This window comes from Chaetodon auriga, chromosome 14 (assembly GCF_051107435.1).
Source record: "Chaetodon auriga isolate fChaAug3 chromosome 14, fChaAug3.hap1, whole genome shotgun sequence".
Classification (NCBI taxonomy): Eukaryota; Metazoa; Chordata; class Actinopteri; order Chaetodontiformes; family Chaetodontidae; genus Chaetodon; species Chaetodon auriga.
The window spans coordinates 305,501-322,500 of record NC_135087.1 but is presented as its reverse complement, the minus strand read 5'-3'; the positions used below and the strand labels follow the sequence as shown (position 1 = coordinate 322,500).

General features: G+C 46.6%; 2 protein-coding genes across 2 annotated transcripts in view; both read right to left on the bottom strand.

Moving 5' to 3' along the window:
• Nucleotides 1-5,489, bottom strand: part of psma3 (proteasome 20S subunit alpha 3) — an 8,332-nt gene extending 2,843 nt beyond the window's left edge. Inside the window, exons 1-8 of the mRNA XM_076748110.1 lie at nt 5,339-5,489; nt 4,459-4,541; nt 4,173-4,296; nt 2,909-3,010; nt 2,284-2,357; nt 1,822-1,894; nt 1,129-1,194; nt 802-848 (exon numbers count right to left, since the gene is read on the bottom strand). Coding sequence (XP_076604225.1) covers nt 802-848; nt 1,129-1,194; nt 1,822-1,894; nt 2,284-2,357; nt 2,909-3,010; nt 4,173-4,296; nt 4,459-4,541; nt 5,339-5,359 — 590 coding nt within the window. The 5' untranslated portion in view covers nt 5,360-5,489. The remainder of the gene's footprint in view (nt 1-801; nt 849-1,128; nt 1,195-1,821; nt 1,895-2,283; nt 2,358-2,908; nt 3,011-4,172; nt 4,297-4,458; nt 4,542-5,338) is intronic.
• A 1,854-nt stretch (nt 5,490-7,343) lies between these two features.
• On the bottom strand, nt 7,344-16,783 carry snx6 (sorting nexin 6). The gene is made up of 14 exons (XM_076748109.1): nt 16,749-16,783; nt 16,534-16,584; nt 15,065-15,169; nt 14,176-14,286; nt 13,957-14,078; nt 13,404-13,527; nt 12,445-12,540; nt 12,254-12,359; nt 11,894-11,969; nt 11,713-11,752; nt 11,509-11,595; nt 10,824-10,983; nt 10,447-10,532; nt 7,344-9,485 (listed from the first exon to the last, which is right to left on the bottom strand). The coding sequence occupies exons 1-14, from the start codon at nt 16,752-16,754 to the stop codon at nt 9,432-9,434; spliced, it is 1,224 nt and encodes a 407-aa protein (XP_076604224.1). The 5' UTR covers nt 16,755-16,783; the 3' UTR covers nt 7,344-9,431.
• Nucleotides 16,784-17,000: the final 217 nt, after the last annotated feature.

The following is a 17,000-nucleotide window of genomic DNA, read 5'->3' as shown; positions in this document are numbered from 1 at the left end:
GTGCAGTATCTGAACAGTACTTGAGTGCAGTATCTGAACACTACTTCAGTGTAGTATCTGAACACTACTTCAGTGCAGTATCTGAACAGTACTTCAGTGTAGTATCTGTAAACTACTTCAGTGCAGTATCTGAACACTACTTCAGTGCAGTATCTGTAAACTACTTCAGTGCAGTATCTGAACAGTACTTCAGTGCAGTATCTGTAAACTACTTCAGTGCAGTATCTGAACACTACTTCAGTGCAGTATCTGTAAACTTCTTCAGTGCAGTATCTGTAAACTACTTCAGTGCAGTATCTGAACAGTACTTCAGTGCAGTATCTGAACAGTACTTCAGTGCAGTATCTGAACAGTACTTCAGTGCAGTATCTGAACAGTACTTCAGTGCAGTATCTGAACAGTACTTCAGTGCAGTATCTGTAAACTACTTCAGTGCAGTATCTGAACAGTACTTCAGTGCAGTATCTGTAAACTTCTTCAGTGTAGTATCTGTAAACTACTTCAGTGCAGTATCTGTACAGTGCTTCAGTGCAGTATCTGTAAACTTCTTCAGTGCAGTATCTGTAAACTTCTTCAGTGTAGTATCTGTAAACTACTTCAGTGCAGTATCTGTACAGTGCTTCAGTGCAGTATCTCAACAGTACTTCAGTGCAGTATCTGTAAACTTCTTCAGTGCAGTATCTGAACAGTACTTGAGTGCAGTATCTGTAAACTACTTGAGTGCAGTATCTGTGAACTACTTGAGTGCAGTATCTGTGAACTACTTGAGTGCAGTACTTGAGTGTACAGGAGTTGACTCACATCTTGGCGACCTCCTTGACGAGCTCCCTGCACGTCATCTCCTTCATCTGACACACAAACACAGTTAGTTGAGCAGCACACACACACTCAGCTCAGCCTGCAGAATGTGGTCTGGTCTCAGGCTGATCTGGATCAACTGATAATCATTTTCATTATCAATGAATCTGTTCAGCTTTCCTTCAGCACAAAGAGCAGAGGTCACATCAGAGAAGCTGATCATCAAGCAGCTGCCGATCATCTCCTCTGGAATGTGTCACTGATTGATAATTGATCGATCGATCGACTCAGCGCTGCAGCTCTGATCTGGGCGAAAACATTCAGACTCACCTGAAGTTTCTCGATCTCCGTCTTGGCGGCTTGTTTTGCTTTTCCGATGGCGCAGCCCCAGTAACCCTGAGCACACAAACAGGCTGGTTACTGGTCTACCTGGGACTCAGACTGCCTGATGGTCTAACCTAAACCAGTTAATCCTACTACCTCTGCCCAGGAGGCGGTTCCTGGTTTTGTCTGTCTGTCAGCAGGATTACAGAAAAACTGCTGGACGGATTTTCATGAAGCTTGGTGGAAGAACATGTCATGAAGGAGGAACCCTTTAAATGTTGGAGTGGATCTGATCCACAGAGCAGGTGAAGGGGTTATCTTTCACTGCATCATGTGGTCCGGACAGTGTGAATGAAGTGCAGCTTAAAATACAGTACTGGAAGTTCAGCGGTGACTAAACGTAGCCAGCAGCAGAAACACGATGATTCCACACTTTCAGACTCTCATCCACTGGCTATCCGCTGGTTTGCGTTTTGGATTTGATATCATAGAAAGGTGAATATTGACCTGCGCTGCTCCTCTACTTTCATTCGTTTCAGGAGGTGATCACATGATTTTATCATAATATTGCGGTGATCTTGTAATCCGAACACCTGATCTGAGATCAGTTTGTTCACCCTGATTTCACCACTACAATAGGCTGGGACTGAACATGTCAAACTCAGAGACGAGCCAAGTCTTCTGGTGTGGTTGACTCACGTATGAGATGCCGGACGGGTCGACCATGTAGAGCTGAGGACCGTCGTCTTTATCGTACGAGCCCAAGATGAAACTGCAGAGAGACGACAAACATGTGAGCAACAGAACAGCGAGAAGCTCCACCTCGAGGTCGTCTGCCTCCACCCGGCGGTCAAGCTGCTGGCTCCATCCACTGTATGCAGTGATGACTGTGAAGGACTTTAACTAAAGGTGTTCAGTGTGTGATGGTGAAATGATTCAGTGAATGATGTCCAGGCAGAGACACGCTGTCTTCACTTAGAGACTGTTTGTCCAGAGGAGTCCAGAGGACTGACAGAGAGCAACAGTCACCTGAAGATCAATATCAGCTCAACCAATCAGCTTCTGCTGGAAGCTGACCTTTGCTGCACCTGAACGCACCGCGCTCAGCTCTGTGTGTCAGTCATCAGCTCACGTAATGAACAATGAAGGGTTCAGACTCACCTGCAGCCAAATGGCCGCACGGCGCTGTACAACGTGTAGGCGTGGACGTACATGGCCACTCTGTCTGACAGGTGCTGCAACAACAGGAAGCACTGTTAGCTTAGCATCACATAGAGAAGGGACAAGAGAATCAAAGGGACAATCCCCTTTACCGCACACAGATACATCCACGCACACACACGCCATGCACTGGTGAAATTTGTCTTCCGCCTTTAACCCATCCTGGTCATCCTTCCTCCGCGGCAGACCAGGAGCGGTGGGCTGCCATCCAAGCGGCGCCCGGGGACCCAGTTCCTTTTGTCACCATTGGTGATCTGGGGGGGTATATTTATGGTGAACATGGGGAGAACATGCAAACTCCACACAGAAAGGCCCCTTTTTCCTCGAGCAGCATGCACCGGAGGCATGGTGGAGGACACACCCCCGGCGGCCACAGCGAGATTCGAACCCGGGACCTTCTAGCAAAAGTGTTACCACCGTGCCACCTCACATCAACACAACCTCTGTGTCCTGAAGGAAGAGGAGGACATTTTGTCTCCTCCTCAGTTCTTCAAAGGACTGTTTGAAGGTTCAGGTTAGAAAGCATTATGACTGAGACGGTCCTCACGAGTACAGGAAGACAAACCTTTAGAGGGATGTCGTGACCATAGTTTGATCTGAAGCTCGAGGCCTCTTCTCTGGCAACATCAGCGAGCGAGCGAGCATCAGCCAGCAGGCCAGCTACTGCCTAGAGAGAGAGGCAGAAATAGAAAAGATCCATTTTCATCTCAGCTCAAATTCACTCTGCCAGCCATCATATCATTAATTGGTGAAATTCTCAAATCGCTATCGGTCTCAAAAATTCCATACAGCAGTAACTTTAACAGAGCAGATGGGAGTGGATCAAAACAAAGCTTCATACTAAAATATGACCAAATGCACTGAAGAACCAGGGAAATGGAAATAAAGGCCTGCCTGCCTCTAATACAAGCCTCCTCCATATAAAGGTATGTTACTTTCTGCAGCTGAGGTAAATAAAGGCCTCAGGCCACTATTTGAGGACATATGGTGACTGTGTTCTGAATTCTAATTCATACGCTCATCATCAATCATACGTTATCATTTTACAATACAGAATATCACATCATAGATTTAATGATAACTCCAGCGTCATGTAATGTTACGTAGCACTACGACGATGCTGTTTTTTCCTTTTCTACGTCATAAACCTCTATGCTAATATCTGCTCACATTATCCACTACATCCTGTGCAATTTCTATTTTGTCTAATTTTTTTTCAACTGTGCAACAGTACAAACACTGTATTTATTACCCACATTGGCAACAGAATTTTTACCAACTACATACTGTACATATACATAGACTCATGCTGTTCTTTGTATGCAACAGCATTTCTCAAGTGCAGTTCAACACATGGCATTGGTAGTTTTTCTCATAAGTATGTAAATAGTACTTTCATGGCAATTAGTATTTTTAAAATGTATACATAATGTTCACATACATAGTTGTTTTTTACTCTGTATCCTCCTCATCTTGACCCTTCTAGGACACTGTTTTTGCTTTGTAATACTTGCTGGCTGTAAAGATTTCATTTCCCCAGCGTGGGATCACTAAAGTTTTATCTTAGTGGATGATGTATTATAATCAGCATTATTGTAGTTTTTGTTGCTCATCATTTTCTTTGGCGACTTCAAGTGTCCTGTCAATAAAGTTAATTGAAAAGAAACTGAAACAGGGGAGGGGATGTCAGACTGAATCAGCCGACTGAGCTCAACTTCCTGCTTCAGACAGCAGCCATGCTGGGCTACAGCATAACCTGCACAAAGGTCACTACAGAGAGAGAGTGTGTGAGTGTGTGGGTGTGTGTGTGTGTGTGGGGGGGGTGTTACCATGCCAACGTGTCTGTCAATGTTGAAGATGCGTTTGTTGGAGCCCTCCTCATACAGTTTGGACAGAACAAGCTTCTCCACCCCGAACACAACACCGTCCTTACAGCGAATCGCAATGGCCGTGCTGAAGGAACACGCGCACGCACGCGCACACGCACACACACACACACACACAGACACACACGTTAAAGGGGGAGATAGCGCAGCTGGAAAAGCTGAATCTTTTCGATCATTTCACTGTAAACTATTTCCTCATTGACCCAGACGATGACATGAAGCTGCTGACCTGCTGTTCTCCACAGCCTTCATGGCGTACTCCACCTGAAACACTCGGCCATCTGGAGAGAAGGTGGAGGCCGACAAGTCATACTGCAGGACACACACACACACACACACACACACACACACACACACATACATATATACACACACACACACACACACACAGGTAGAGACAGAAAACTTTATGTTAGCAGGTTCACAGATTAAACAGACACTATATTTTGCTTTAAATTCCTATTAAAAGTGACACCAGTGTTTTTACTGTTTTTAAAACTTGCTGGCTGTAACGACTTAGTTTCCAATGTGGTAACAATAATTCATTCATTCAAGACCTCACATAAACTTCACAAACACCTCCAACTGATTCTGCATTGGTTTCTCATGCAATCCAAATTCAAATGAAGGAGTTTTGATGGTTAGTTTTACAAATTAATATAAAACTGACAGCACAGCAGCACACACGCCAGGCAGCTTAATTCTGGTGTATTTTAAAGGGAGTTTGGCACGAACTGAAGCTAACTGTTAGCACCGACTCTGCTTATATGTCAACATCACTGATTCATATCACTTAAGTGACTGATTATATGACGACGCTCCAGTTGGATGTTTGTTTATTTACTTTTTTTTTTTTTTCAAACTGAATCTAAATAAACTTAAACTTTCGGCTCAGAATACTTTCAATTTCAGTTTAGCTTCGGCTAGCAGGCCTCGTTGTGACTCAGCAGGCTAACACGCTAGCTAGCGAGCTGTTCACAGGTTAATTGAGAATGATTTTCAGCATCAATGTGGATTCGTTTTTCGTAACTGCGCTAAAATATGACACAGAAACAGTGAAAGTGAAGTTAAAGCGGTGCCTCAGCTGGAAGAAGCACAGAAACACTTACCCCGGTCCCGATAGAGCTCATTTTCACTCAAAGCGCAGATCCTGTGAACAACTTTCAGTCCGCTGCGCATACTTCTGCGCACGCTCCAGCGCACGCTCCGTAAAGTCAGAGTTGCCGCACGTTCATGTATGACAACTCCGGTTACAGACTTCATAATAAAAGCCTCAGTGACGACAAATAAAAGGATGACACAACAATAAGTTTCACCACTCATTCTTGACTTTGAACGGCTCCAAAAACTCCTTTAGTGTGTTTTCACGAGAAAAGAAAAGAAAAGAAAAGAAAAGAAAAGAAAAGAAAAGAAAAGAAAAGAAAAGAAAAGAACTTATTCTGATTCTCTGTGCACATTTGAAATTAATTATGTCACAACATCTGAAACATTGATGAATAAAACATAAAAAGGTTAAAAAAAACACTTTCAGCATGAGTCTGGACTCTCGTGGACTTTCATGGACTTTCATGGACTCTTGTGGACTCTCCTGGACCACTGAGTTCAAACTGATGGAAGAGACTTCCATCTATGAGACCTTCATCAGGGCGTCCATCATCATGGACTTTCCTGGACCCTCATGGACTCTCGTGGACTCTCTGAACTGGCTGACGGCATTCCTGTGCAGTGGTGAAACCGGTTAGTGGTGTTTCAGTCTGATGTGGATCTGGTCTGCTGCAGCAAAGTTCAGTTTTCTGGTCTGTGTCAGACCTTTCAGTCCTTTGTCTTTCAGCATCTGATACTTTTTCCCACTTACTTTGGACAGAAGTGGACGGACAGAAACACGACTGTCTGCACATGATTTTTCTTCTCAGCTTGTGTTTGAGGTTTGTGTCCTCTCAGATGCTGCAGGACTTCTACCACTTCTTCTAGCTTCTACCACCAGGGTGTGTACAGGTGTACCGCACGCTGACAATGGTTAGAATGGGACTGGTTACCTGTACCTGCCGTCCATTGTTTGATGAAGCTCTGATGAAGGTTTGCTGAATCAAAACGTGATCCATTAAAAGTCAAACATGACTGTGAGCGAGCTACGACCAGAAGTCCTAAACTTTAGTTCACTGACAATGAATGAAAGAAGAACAGCAGCTTCCTGTTCCTGAGTTTCAGACCTTTAGGTGGTGATTACGATTCTTTAACCCAGACTCAAGTCTCTGATGTGAACACACACGAAACACATGCTGACATCATTTAGTGTGACATCACTTCCTGTCGAGATCATTATCACTGAAGATCCAGAATCCACCTCCAGAGAAGAATTCTCCTGTTTTTAAGCTCTCTGCAGTGTCACAGTGATCCAGTCTGTACATCTATGAGTGCACTGCTAACAGGAGCGGCTAACAGGGGCCGCTAACAGGAGCGGCTAACAGGAGCAGCTAACAGGGGCTGCTAACAGGAGCGGCTAACAGGAGCAGCTAACAGGGGCCACTAACAGAAGCGGCTAACAGGAGCAGCTAACAGGGGCTGCTAACAGGAGCGGCTAACAGGAGCAGCTAACAGGGGCCGCTAACAGAAGCGGCTAACAGGAGCAGCTAACAGGGGCTGCTAACAGGAGCGGCTAACAGGAGCAGCTAACGGGAGCGGCTAACATCTAATTCAGCAGACTGTTCATGGAGACAAATACACTCTCACACTGATCATCACAGCTAACCCACAGACCGCAATGGCACATTATACTTCCTGTTTATATACGACACATTCCCCAAAGAATTATGGAGACTGTAGTCCCAAATCCTTGAGCATGATTACACTTCCAGTGTGGGATCAATAAAGTCTTATCTTATCTTGACTCTGACTTCAGTAGGACTTAGTGTGTGGAAAGAGCCGTAAACAAGTCTGTTTGGACTCACAACATCTGATCCGTCTCACACCAACAAAGAAGATGCTGATCATGTGACTCTCAGACAGACGATAAACAAAGCGCTGTCTCCAAATGTTTTATTTTGCCTCCTGACACCCCCCCATCCAATCAGAGAGCTGCTCCTCCGACGCTCCCAGTAAACGGCTGACACAGGATTTAAGAAAGTGTCTGTAAAGTTTTATTCAGTCTCAGTATGACCAGGTGAAACGCTGTGAGGTTCACAATCATCGCTCGTTTAATTCTTCTTTAATTCTTTCTTTAATTTGTCTTTATTTCTTCTCCGTGTCGAATCAGAAATGAAGCTTTGGTCACATAAGAGTGAAAACACATTCGTTTACAGTGAACGTTAAAAAAGAACATCAACAAATCAGAGTGATGGACATTAAGGCAAACAGACTGAAGCTCCGCCGCCAGCTGCAGGGAAACAGCTGACTCAGAGAAACACAAGCTACAGTTAGTGATGATGATGATGATGACGACGAGGAAGAGGATTCATTAGTTAACTAATACCAACACACACAAGGCTTTTTATTAATGACGCTACAGTTTAACAAGAGCTGGACTCAACACGCAACACGCCATCACACAGCAGCAGAACAGGAAGTTCACCGACAACAATGACCCCACACACACACACAGACAGACAGACAGACAGACAGACAGACAGACAGACAGACAAAGACACACGCACGCATGCACACACACACACAGATACACACGTGCACAGACACACAGACACAGACACAGACACACACACAGACACACACACACACACACACACACACACACACACACACACACACACACACACACACACGCCACCAAAATAAGAGGACAGAAAGGAAGAAGAGGAAGAAGAGGACAGTGAGATGCTGATGAAGCAGCAACAAAACTGTAAAAACTGAACAGAAAAGGCGGACAGACAAACATCAGCAGCTGGACCAGACTGATCCTTCTGGACCGTAAAGACTGTCCATGTTGTCCAGCAGTTTCTGTCTGGTTTTGAGTGGTCGGAGTCTCAGTTTGGTGGAAGCAGAGAAGCTCGTAACAGATCAAAGAGTTTGAGGAACTTTCAATCTTCCCGACTTTCTACAGATGAACATGAAACTGGAGTCGCTGCAGTAACATCAAGGAACATCTGATGAATTCAAGAAGACTCTTCAAACTGGTTTGTCTTTACTGAAGCTCCGTGCTTCAACTTCTTACCGAAGCTTTGTGTCTTTAAACTGGGACTTCTGCGTCTCATGATTTCTTGGATCCAATCAGCTTCAACGGATTTTAAAATGGAAACAAGTTGAAACTCTGTTCTCACATTTTTTGGAGAAAAAAGACTTTTAGGACTCAATAACAGACAGAACATCTCCTGGTAAGATGGAGGGTAGAGACCAGCAGAGACCAACTGGGACCAGCAGAGACTAACTGGGACCAGCAGAGACCAACTGGGACCAGTTAGTGTCTGGTGCTGGTTGGCTCTTTGAGTGACGTTCAGATGTTTCTACTCTGCTTCAGTGGGTGATGACTCGTCCATGATTTAGCTTGTTAGCTTATGGATAGCTGTAAGCTAACAAGCTAAACTCTTGCTGAAGCTAAACTGCTAAAGTGACTGACTTTCTTCTTCTGGTGTTTTTGTCACCTGAACAGTTTCAGGTATGTCACCAGCTCCTTCTGGACTGGAGGACTGACCCTGGTTTACATGTGGAGGTCAGAGACAACAGGTATTTAAGGAAGATTGATCATGTGATGTGCTTGGTCAGGTGGGCATGCTGATGCGGACCTGGACTGTCAGGTGACGTGGTCTGGATACAGACTGTCGAGGCCAAATTTGGGTTTGGAGGGAAACTCAAACTTAACTCTGGGGGTTTGGTTTCAGATGAATCTGAAATGTTCAGAAATGATTTCTGTTTCTTCTGTCGTGTGATAACAAAGAGCCTCATATGAACGTCACTCAGGAAACTGGCTCTGCTGGACCAGCACAGCCGGTACAGGACCAGGGGAACCAATGCAGGTGCTGCTGGAGAGAGAGGGAGGAAGAGGAGGATGCAGATGAAGAGGACGGCATCTGGTCACCGATGAGGCGACAGACTTCCTGTCTTTTTAACCCTCTGTTTTCTCTCTCTCTCTCTCTCTCTCTCTCTCTGCTCCAGAATTCCGTCCAGGCTCCGCCCCGGTGGGCGTGTCCAGTTTGATGTGGGCGGGGTTGTGACAAGGGGCATGTCCCATCAGATGCAGGCGGGGTCACACAGTTAAGTGTTACCTTTCAGGACACCCAGACAGCTCTGCAGCAGCTGAAGGTTCCCCTGCAGGAAAGAGGGGCGGAGTCAGAGACAGGTGTACAGGTGAACCATGTCACACTCGAGACAGTGAGAAACATTAGCCGAGCTCCATCACAAGAAAAAAGCCATAACCACCACCTCGAGGTCGTTCGCCTCCACCCAGCTAATGTCTGCAGTGACGACTGTGAAGAGCTTAATTAAAGGTGTTCACCTTTAACACTTTGACTTCATCACACGGACCACCAACAATCACCTGAAGATCAATATCAGCTCAACCAATCAGCTTCTGCTGAACGGCGATGCTTCAAACACGGACGCTGCTGCAGAGAAGCTGCAGACTGTCAAACTGCTTCACACACGGTCAACCAACAGCAGAAGATCTGAACCATCACACACTGATTCAGGATCAGACCACATGAGAAACATGGTCTCAGTCTGTCCTTCAGGTCTTGAGCGATGGACAGAAGACAAACACTATGACGTCAAAGTGACCTTGCACTTTTGGGATATAAAATGTCCTCACTTCATCATTATATCCTCGGAGACGTTGGTCTGACGCCTGGTCAGAATTAGCAAATGACTTATAGAGTTACGGTTTGACTGGTCACAGTGACCTTTGACCTCTGACCACCAGAATTTAATCAGCTCATCCTCAGGCCTGATAGGCCACCCTCAGTCCATCCTGTGGTCAGGTGACAGTGGAGTCAGGACAGAACCAATCTGACCACTTACGATGTGCTGCGAGTATCGGTCAACAGGTAGCTCCAATGCTAACTGCTGCTAAAGCACAGTGTAAATCACACAGGCTGGGAGGTGATGGAAGGTGGACCTCTGTCACAGAGCTAGGCTAACAGATTCCCCCCGCTTCCAGTCTTTATGCTAAGCTAGGCTAACACATCCTGGAGCTGTCTCTGTATTCATATCGATCTTCTAATCTGACTTGGATTTCCTTTAACAGCTGACGGTCTCTGTAGGATTTCGTTACCTTGGCGTGTTTGAGCTCCAGCTCTGCCAGTTCCACCAGGTTCTTCCTGAAAGCTGCCACTCGTCTCGTCTTGAAGTCGATGAGCTCTGCGTTCAGAACAGAATCCACCGTTAGAAGCCGCGGCAGGGATTCATTCAGGCACCGCAGACAGTCAACAGTCGGCTAACACAACGAGCTGATCAGCACAAGGTGTTTGCACATGTATGACGATATGATCTGGATTGAAAGTGACGATGATGATGACGATGACTCAAAGACTAAAAGCAGTGAAATGACTGAAGGACTCGTTCAGCTGCTCTCATCTTCCTCTGGAGTCAGCGCTCAAAGCTGGACTTAAAACTCGTCTCTCACAGGTGTAAGAAGTGCGCTCGGCTGACCTTGCTTGGCGGACTCGGAGATCTTCTCAAACTTGTGGCAGCAGAGCTGCTGGCTGGTCTCCGCCTGCAGGACATCCCGATTTTTGGCTCGAGCTTTGTCCAGGGCCTTGTTAGCGTTCTCGTAGTCCACCAGAGCCCGGCTCCTCCGGTACAGCAGGTCCTGCAGTGGGTCACACAGTTTCAATAAAACATTTGTCACTGAGTGGGCTCACACCTTCCTTCATTTCCATGAACACACACACTGACCGGCTGCCACAAACACTCACTGCAGCACCAAATGTGGATTCATCCGCCGCTGAAAATAGTCCCCAACGATTTCCTCCTGCTTGGTAAAAACTATAGCAAGCAGCTGTTTTAAATCAGTGAACCCGCTTTACTGTGAAACTTTATACATATTTCAACACAAGGACCAATGAACTTAAGTCTTAACTTAAAGTTCGTGTATTATTTACACCTTCAGTGAGAACCAATGGGCTGAGAGCTGAGAGCCACAAACAGGAACTCAGGAAGTCAGAAAGGTGTTGTTTGTTTGTTTGTTTGTGTGAACATGAGAAAAGTATGAAAAGACACCAGACTTTAACTGTTAGTCAGCGATCACACCCGTTGTTCCAGGTGCGTGAAGGTGTGTGAAGTGTTGTCAGGTGACTGAAGGTGTGTGACTTTAACTGTCAGTAAGTACTCAGACCTTTGCAGCCTGCGACTCTCTCAGGTAATATTTCAGCAGGTCGGCCAGTTTCAGGTCTTCATCTGCTGCAACACGAGCTTCGATTTTCTGTGAAATCATGACAGACAGAAGCAGGACAATCAGCACACTGTGCCAAAAGTACGGGGCGGCCACGTTGACATACTTCAGGGTTTAAAAAGTCATGTGATCTGACGACAAACGTACCCTTGTTTTCTCAAACAGCTCTGACACTTTGAGGAAGAACCTGAAACAGAACCAACAGGGAGCAGATCAACGGGAGGAAGTGATGTCAGCATGTCAAAAAGGAAGTGTTGTGATTTCAGCAAACTGTCAGCAGGTGAATCAGCGACGACTCAGGAGACAGTCTGAAGGTGCTTGCTCGTACTTGCAGAGATCTGTGGAGTCCTGCGTTCCTAATGTGTACAGAGACGAGGCGATTCTGTTGATGTCGTCTGCAGCGTCTGAACACAAACACACTCAGACTTAAATCATGGCTTCAAACTCTATTGTTGCCTCATTCATCAGCATTAAAATACAACTTCAGTGAATCAGCATGTCTTTCTGTAAACACCAACGGCCCAAATCTGAGCAGCGGAGGTGAAGATAACCTGACCGGTCGTCCAAAAATACTGGATCCTACATTAACAGACAGAGTCTTCCATAAGAGGTGCCTGCCTGGCAAACAGCCACACCTTTCAACCTCCACACCTGCAGGTCTGCTTTCTGAAGTGAACTGGATTCTTACTTTTGTGCGAGCGGATCATTCGGTCAGATTTGGCCGAAGCGTCTTTGACTCTGTTGTGATATTCTAACAGAAACGTCTTCTCGTGCTCAAAGAAGTCGTCCACGTCCTGAAAAACACAGACATGCATGAAAGCTGACAGAGGAGGACAAACTCAGGAAGCAGCTCTGAACTCTTCTTCCTCTGTCTGTCACCTTGACTCCGGCCACCAGGACGCCGTCGGCAGACTTCACCACGTTCTTAAAGAAATCCTCCAGCTTCTCCTTCTTGTTCTTCCCTCGTACACTCAGCTGTCGGACAGGAGAGGTCAAAGGTCACACAACAGCAGCAGGGCCGGTACACGAACGAGGTACACAACATAATTCTTTGTAGATTTTGATGAAACTGATGGTTTGTCTTGTGGAGTACCGCAAGGTTCCACCATAGATCCTCTGTTATTGTCCTTTAGCCTCAAACTGAAGAAAACATAAGAGAACTTCCTGTCGCTGTTCAGCAGATGACTGTCAGCTCGCTGACTTTAGCAGACTTACATTAGATTGTTCATCTCTCTGTCAAGAACAATGGTTGTTTTTAAATGTGCTCCACCGGTTGAGCTCACCTGTTGCCTTCATGCATCAAACGACTGTCATATATGCTTGCATGTAAAAACGTGCATTTATTTAAGTGCAGATGTACAGAAGCTGTGGCTGCACCGCGCGTCAGCCCACGAAAACAAAGTGCTGCATTTCAATTTGGAGGATGGAATCAGGGTCAGTGTGGTGGAGGTCTCCTCGAATGTGGATTCATTCAGACCAGGTCAGACCAGGTCAGATCAGGTCAGATCAGGTCAGATCAGGTCAGATCAGGTCAGATCAGTTTAGTCGTGACAACAGAAACCACCTTCCACCTTCTGTGACGCACGCACAACACAAGTGATGTAGGTGAGTGAAGGTGTGTGAAGTGTTGTAGGTGAGTGAAGGTGTGTGAAGTGTTGTAGGTGAGTGAAGGTGTGTGAAGTGTTGTAGGTGAGTGAAGGTGTGTGAAGTGATGTAGGTGACTGAAGGTGTGTGAAGTGTTGTAGGTGACTGAAGGTGTGTGAAGTGATGTAGGTGACTGAAGGTGTGTGAAGTGATGTAGGTGACTGAAGGTGTGTGAAGTGTCAGCTGTTACTCACGTCCTGGTTGTACTCCAGGAAGACGTGGAAGTTGAGGTCTTTCCTGAGGACGGGATGAGCCGCCACACGACACAGGAAGACCTCGTGCATGGCGACGGTCTTCTTGAAGATGGCCAGGTACTCTCTGAGGGGAAACACACAGCAGGCAGTGTGATTGACGGCTGTGTTGACGACTCTGAGGAGAACTTTCCTTAGTTTGTGGAGTCGGCCGATCGCTTCTATTTTCATATCGACTGATCGTAGTTACTGGAGATCATCGATCGTGGTCTGATTTCTTTGTCAAAGAAGACGTTTGTGCATGTTGTATTTGGGGAGATTATGGGTCTGATGGTGTGTGTGTGTGTGTGTGTGTGTGTGTGCGGACTCAAACATCAGAGCATCACGCTCCCTTCAACACTATTCTGTCTCAATCAAAACAACAACGTTCATCCTTCATGAAGCGCCGCAGAGGGAGGCGCAGAAACATGGCCAAACGACCTTGATCAGTTCTGACAGCACGCTCCTTATTGATTATTGATTAGCGTGACTATGGTCGTATCAGCTAGTGACTCACGCCTCCAGCTCTTGCTTCATCTTGGTGAACTCCTCCTTGGTCATGGATCCTTCTCCCTCCCCGAGCTTCTGCAGCTTCTCTCTTGATGCATCAAAGTCTGGTCTGGGGGGGGCGGGGGGGATCTACACCGAAACAAAGACATCAGCAACAAAAACACACAAGTGAATGAAGAAGTAGCACGTGTGTGTGCATGTGTGTATACGTGCATGTGTTTCTTACGATGTATCCTGCGTAGTCCTCGTTCTCCACGAACGAGTCGTGCAGCCAGATGAACTCCTCATGCTGTCGCACCACTGAGAACTCATTCTGCTTGAAGTTCGGCAGCGTGCTCTGAGGAAACAGGAAGTGCGTGACCTGATCAGCTGACTGACCTTTTATTTTTGTAATACGGTGACTCATACAAACGTATACTGTACGAACAAAACCAGCCGCTTCCTGTGTTTCAGTAACTTATTCATTGATTATTCAACATTTATTTCTTTCCTTTTTTGTATTGTTTACAATTCACACAAACTTGTGTGTTGTTGCCTTTCGTGTATTTCCACCTACGATTCTTTCAGTGTGTAGTTGTTCCTGTTTTTAGTCTGTTCCTCATTCTCATTCTCATCAAATTGATTTTTCCCCGTCACTCATCTCACACACAGGTGTGATCACACACTCACACGTGGATTCGTGCAGTCGACGGAGGCATCGGAGCGACGGATCGCTCGCTCTCTGAACCAGGTCAGACTAGAAATCAATCGACATCGACGTCTTTGAACACTTCCTGCGTGTTTTCTAAGTGTTGATCAGAACCATCAGGAGAACATTTGGTCAGTTTGATCCTTTTATTGGGGAAAAGCAAATGTGTGTGAATTGAAATGATGTGACTTCTCTCAGGTTCAATAAAACAATGATAATCAGGAAACCTGTTGAAAAGGTGTGTTTTCTGCCTGGGATGATCTTTCTACACGTGAGGACCCTCGTCAACATAAAGCCCAACCAACAACCTGAGCCCACCACGTTCATCTGGAGTTGAACAGATCTCTGCACAAAGGTCCTCACACACACACACACACACACACACACACACACACACACACACACACACACACACACACACACTCACCTTGGTGTGCACCGTGAACTTGACCTTGTCTCTCTCGCTGAGAGCATCAGAGATGTCCACCTGAAGCGTGGCGTCCGTCTGCAGGTCCACGTTCACCGCCCGTGGCTGCAGGATGACGGAGAAAACATATCCCATCATGCATCACACCCACTGATCTGCAGACGCTCACAGTAACATCCGCCAGCAGGCTGCTACTTCCACTCGAACCTGAATCTGATCTCTTCCAAGAAAACCTGCAGAGTCCGACGTCACTGACCTGAGTGGAAATATGATGAACTGGACCCTGACCTGCAAGTGTTAGCAGGGCGGTGCAAGAGTGTGTGTGCGTGTGCGTGTGTGTGTGTGCATGCGTGCGTGCATGTGTGTGTTCATGGTGATGAAGGAACGACTCCCTGATGAGTTTTAATGGAGGAAGAAGATCCATCAGACTGAAGTCACCACACAGATTTTTGTCCTGAAGAGGAAGAAACCTCCTCGATGACGTCATGGTGGTTTTAAGAAGCGCCTGATCTGAGCGCAGCAGCAGGAAGTCACTGAACACACACACTCAGTGAGGATGTTCACAGCACTGATCACGGATCAGCTGGCTTTCATCCCTGCTGTCTCCTCAGTGCAGCTTCAGACTGAACTCTGATTGTAGATCTGTTTTCTTTTTAAAAAGCTTCAACACAAATGATGCCGTGGAGCGAACAACAAACAGACATTAAGAAACATGTGTTCATACAGTGACGACATGAATTCCCTCAGTCTGCCCTCACACACACCGACGGGCTCGTCTTCAAAGCGCCTGCTGCAGCTTTCCTTTCTACAACGAGCCCATCGATGACGGTTGGGGGGACCAAAGCAAACCTCAGCTTGGACTTCATAATCCTGACCATCAGTGGACAAAGTTATGGTCACATGACTCAGCAGTAAAAACAGAGTCAGAACATGTAACACTGGTCTGGAACCAGAACTCAGCTGAGGTCCTGACAAACCAGTAACACAGACTGGTGTCCCCTAATTCCTCTGAGCTGTCCACGTGACTCCATCTGGACTGAAGCTAACTACCATAAGTGTGTGTGTGTGTGTGTGTTTGAGAGAGTGACAGTCATGTGACTGCCGGATTCTTAACCAGCGGCTCATTAACAACACCCTAACTATCTGACCGTTAGCTGTTCGCTTCTGCCGCACCTGTTAGCCTGGTTAGCTCAGTTAGCTGCCGAAGCTAACGGCCTGCAGCTGGGTCACTGTTTGGACTCTCAGCTGGAAAAACCGGTTTAACCACCGCTGACACAGACTGGAGCCCGTTAGCATGAAGCTAACGTTAGCCAAGACCGCTAACCTGGCTAGAAAACCAGAGCTAATGCTAAGTAGCTGCTTTAGCCGAGCCGAACAGAACACACAGCTGAGTCCGGTCACACAGACGGACGGACGGACGGACGGACAGACAGACAGACAGACAGACAGGTAGTAAAGTGGCCACTCACTCCCCGGTCCTCCTCGGAGAGGAAGTCGGGTCCGTCGTCCAGCCCTTCCTGCTGCGGAGACAGAGAGCACAGAGCCGTTAGCTTACCGACACACTGACCGCTCACTGACCGTAACACAAGACAAGCACCGGAGCACCGGCGCGCGCACCGGGCCCGTTAACGAGCGGCTGCAAGAGAGAAACAAGACGGAGAGCAGAGAACAGGGATAAACCCACCATCATGGCTGCGAACGGGTGGAGACCGGAAGTGCTGTGACGTCATTTCAGGAATCCGATTCAAAACAAGAAGAGAGCGCACATCAGGCATTCGATACTGCAGAACACAGTTTCTTAGTTCAAGCGCGGCAAATTTTTGGTTTTGGTCAAAACTTTATTTCAGCAGTTGAAATGTTTTATAGGAACACTGATAGCAGCGTTACGCTATATCCAAACACAACACCAGGATTCCCGTTATGAGATCCGTTCGTC

Coding starts and splice junctions, on each gene's coding strand:
- snx6 (XM_076748109.1), bottom strand. Junction 11,970..12,253: donor AATGATCCGCTCGCACAAAA/GTAAGAATCCAG, acceptor GTTTGTGTTCAG/ACGCTGCAGACGACATCAAC. Junction 10,533..10,823: donor CTCCGAGTCCGCCAAGCAAG/GTCAGCCGAGCG, acceptor TTCTGAACGCAG/AGCTCATCGACTTCAAGACG.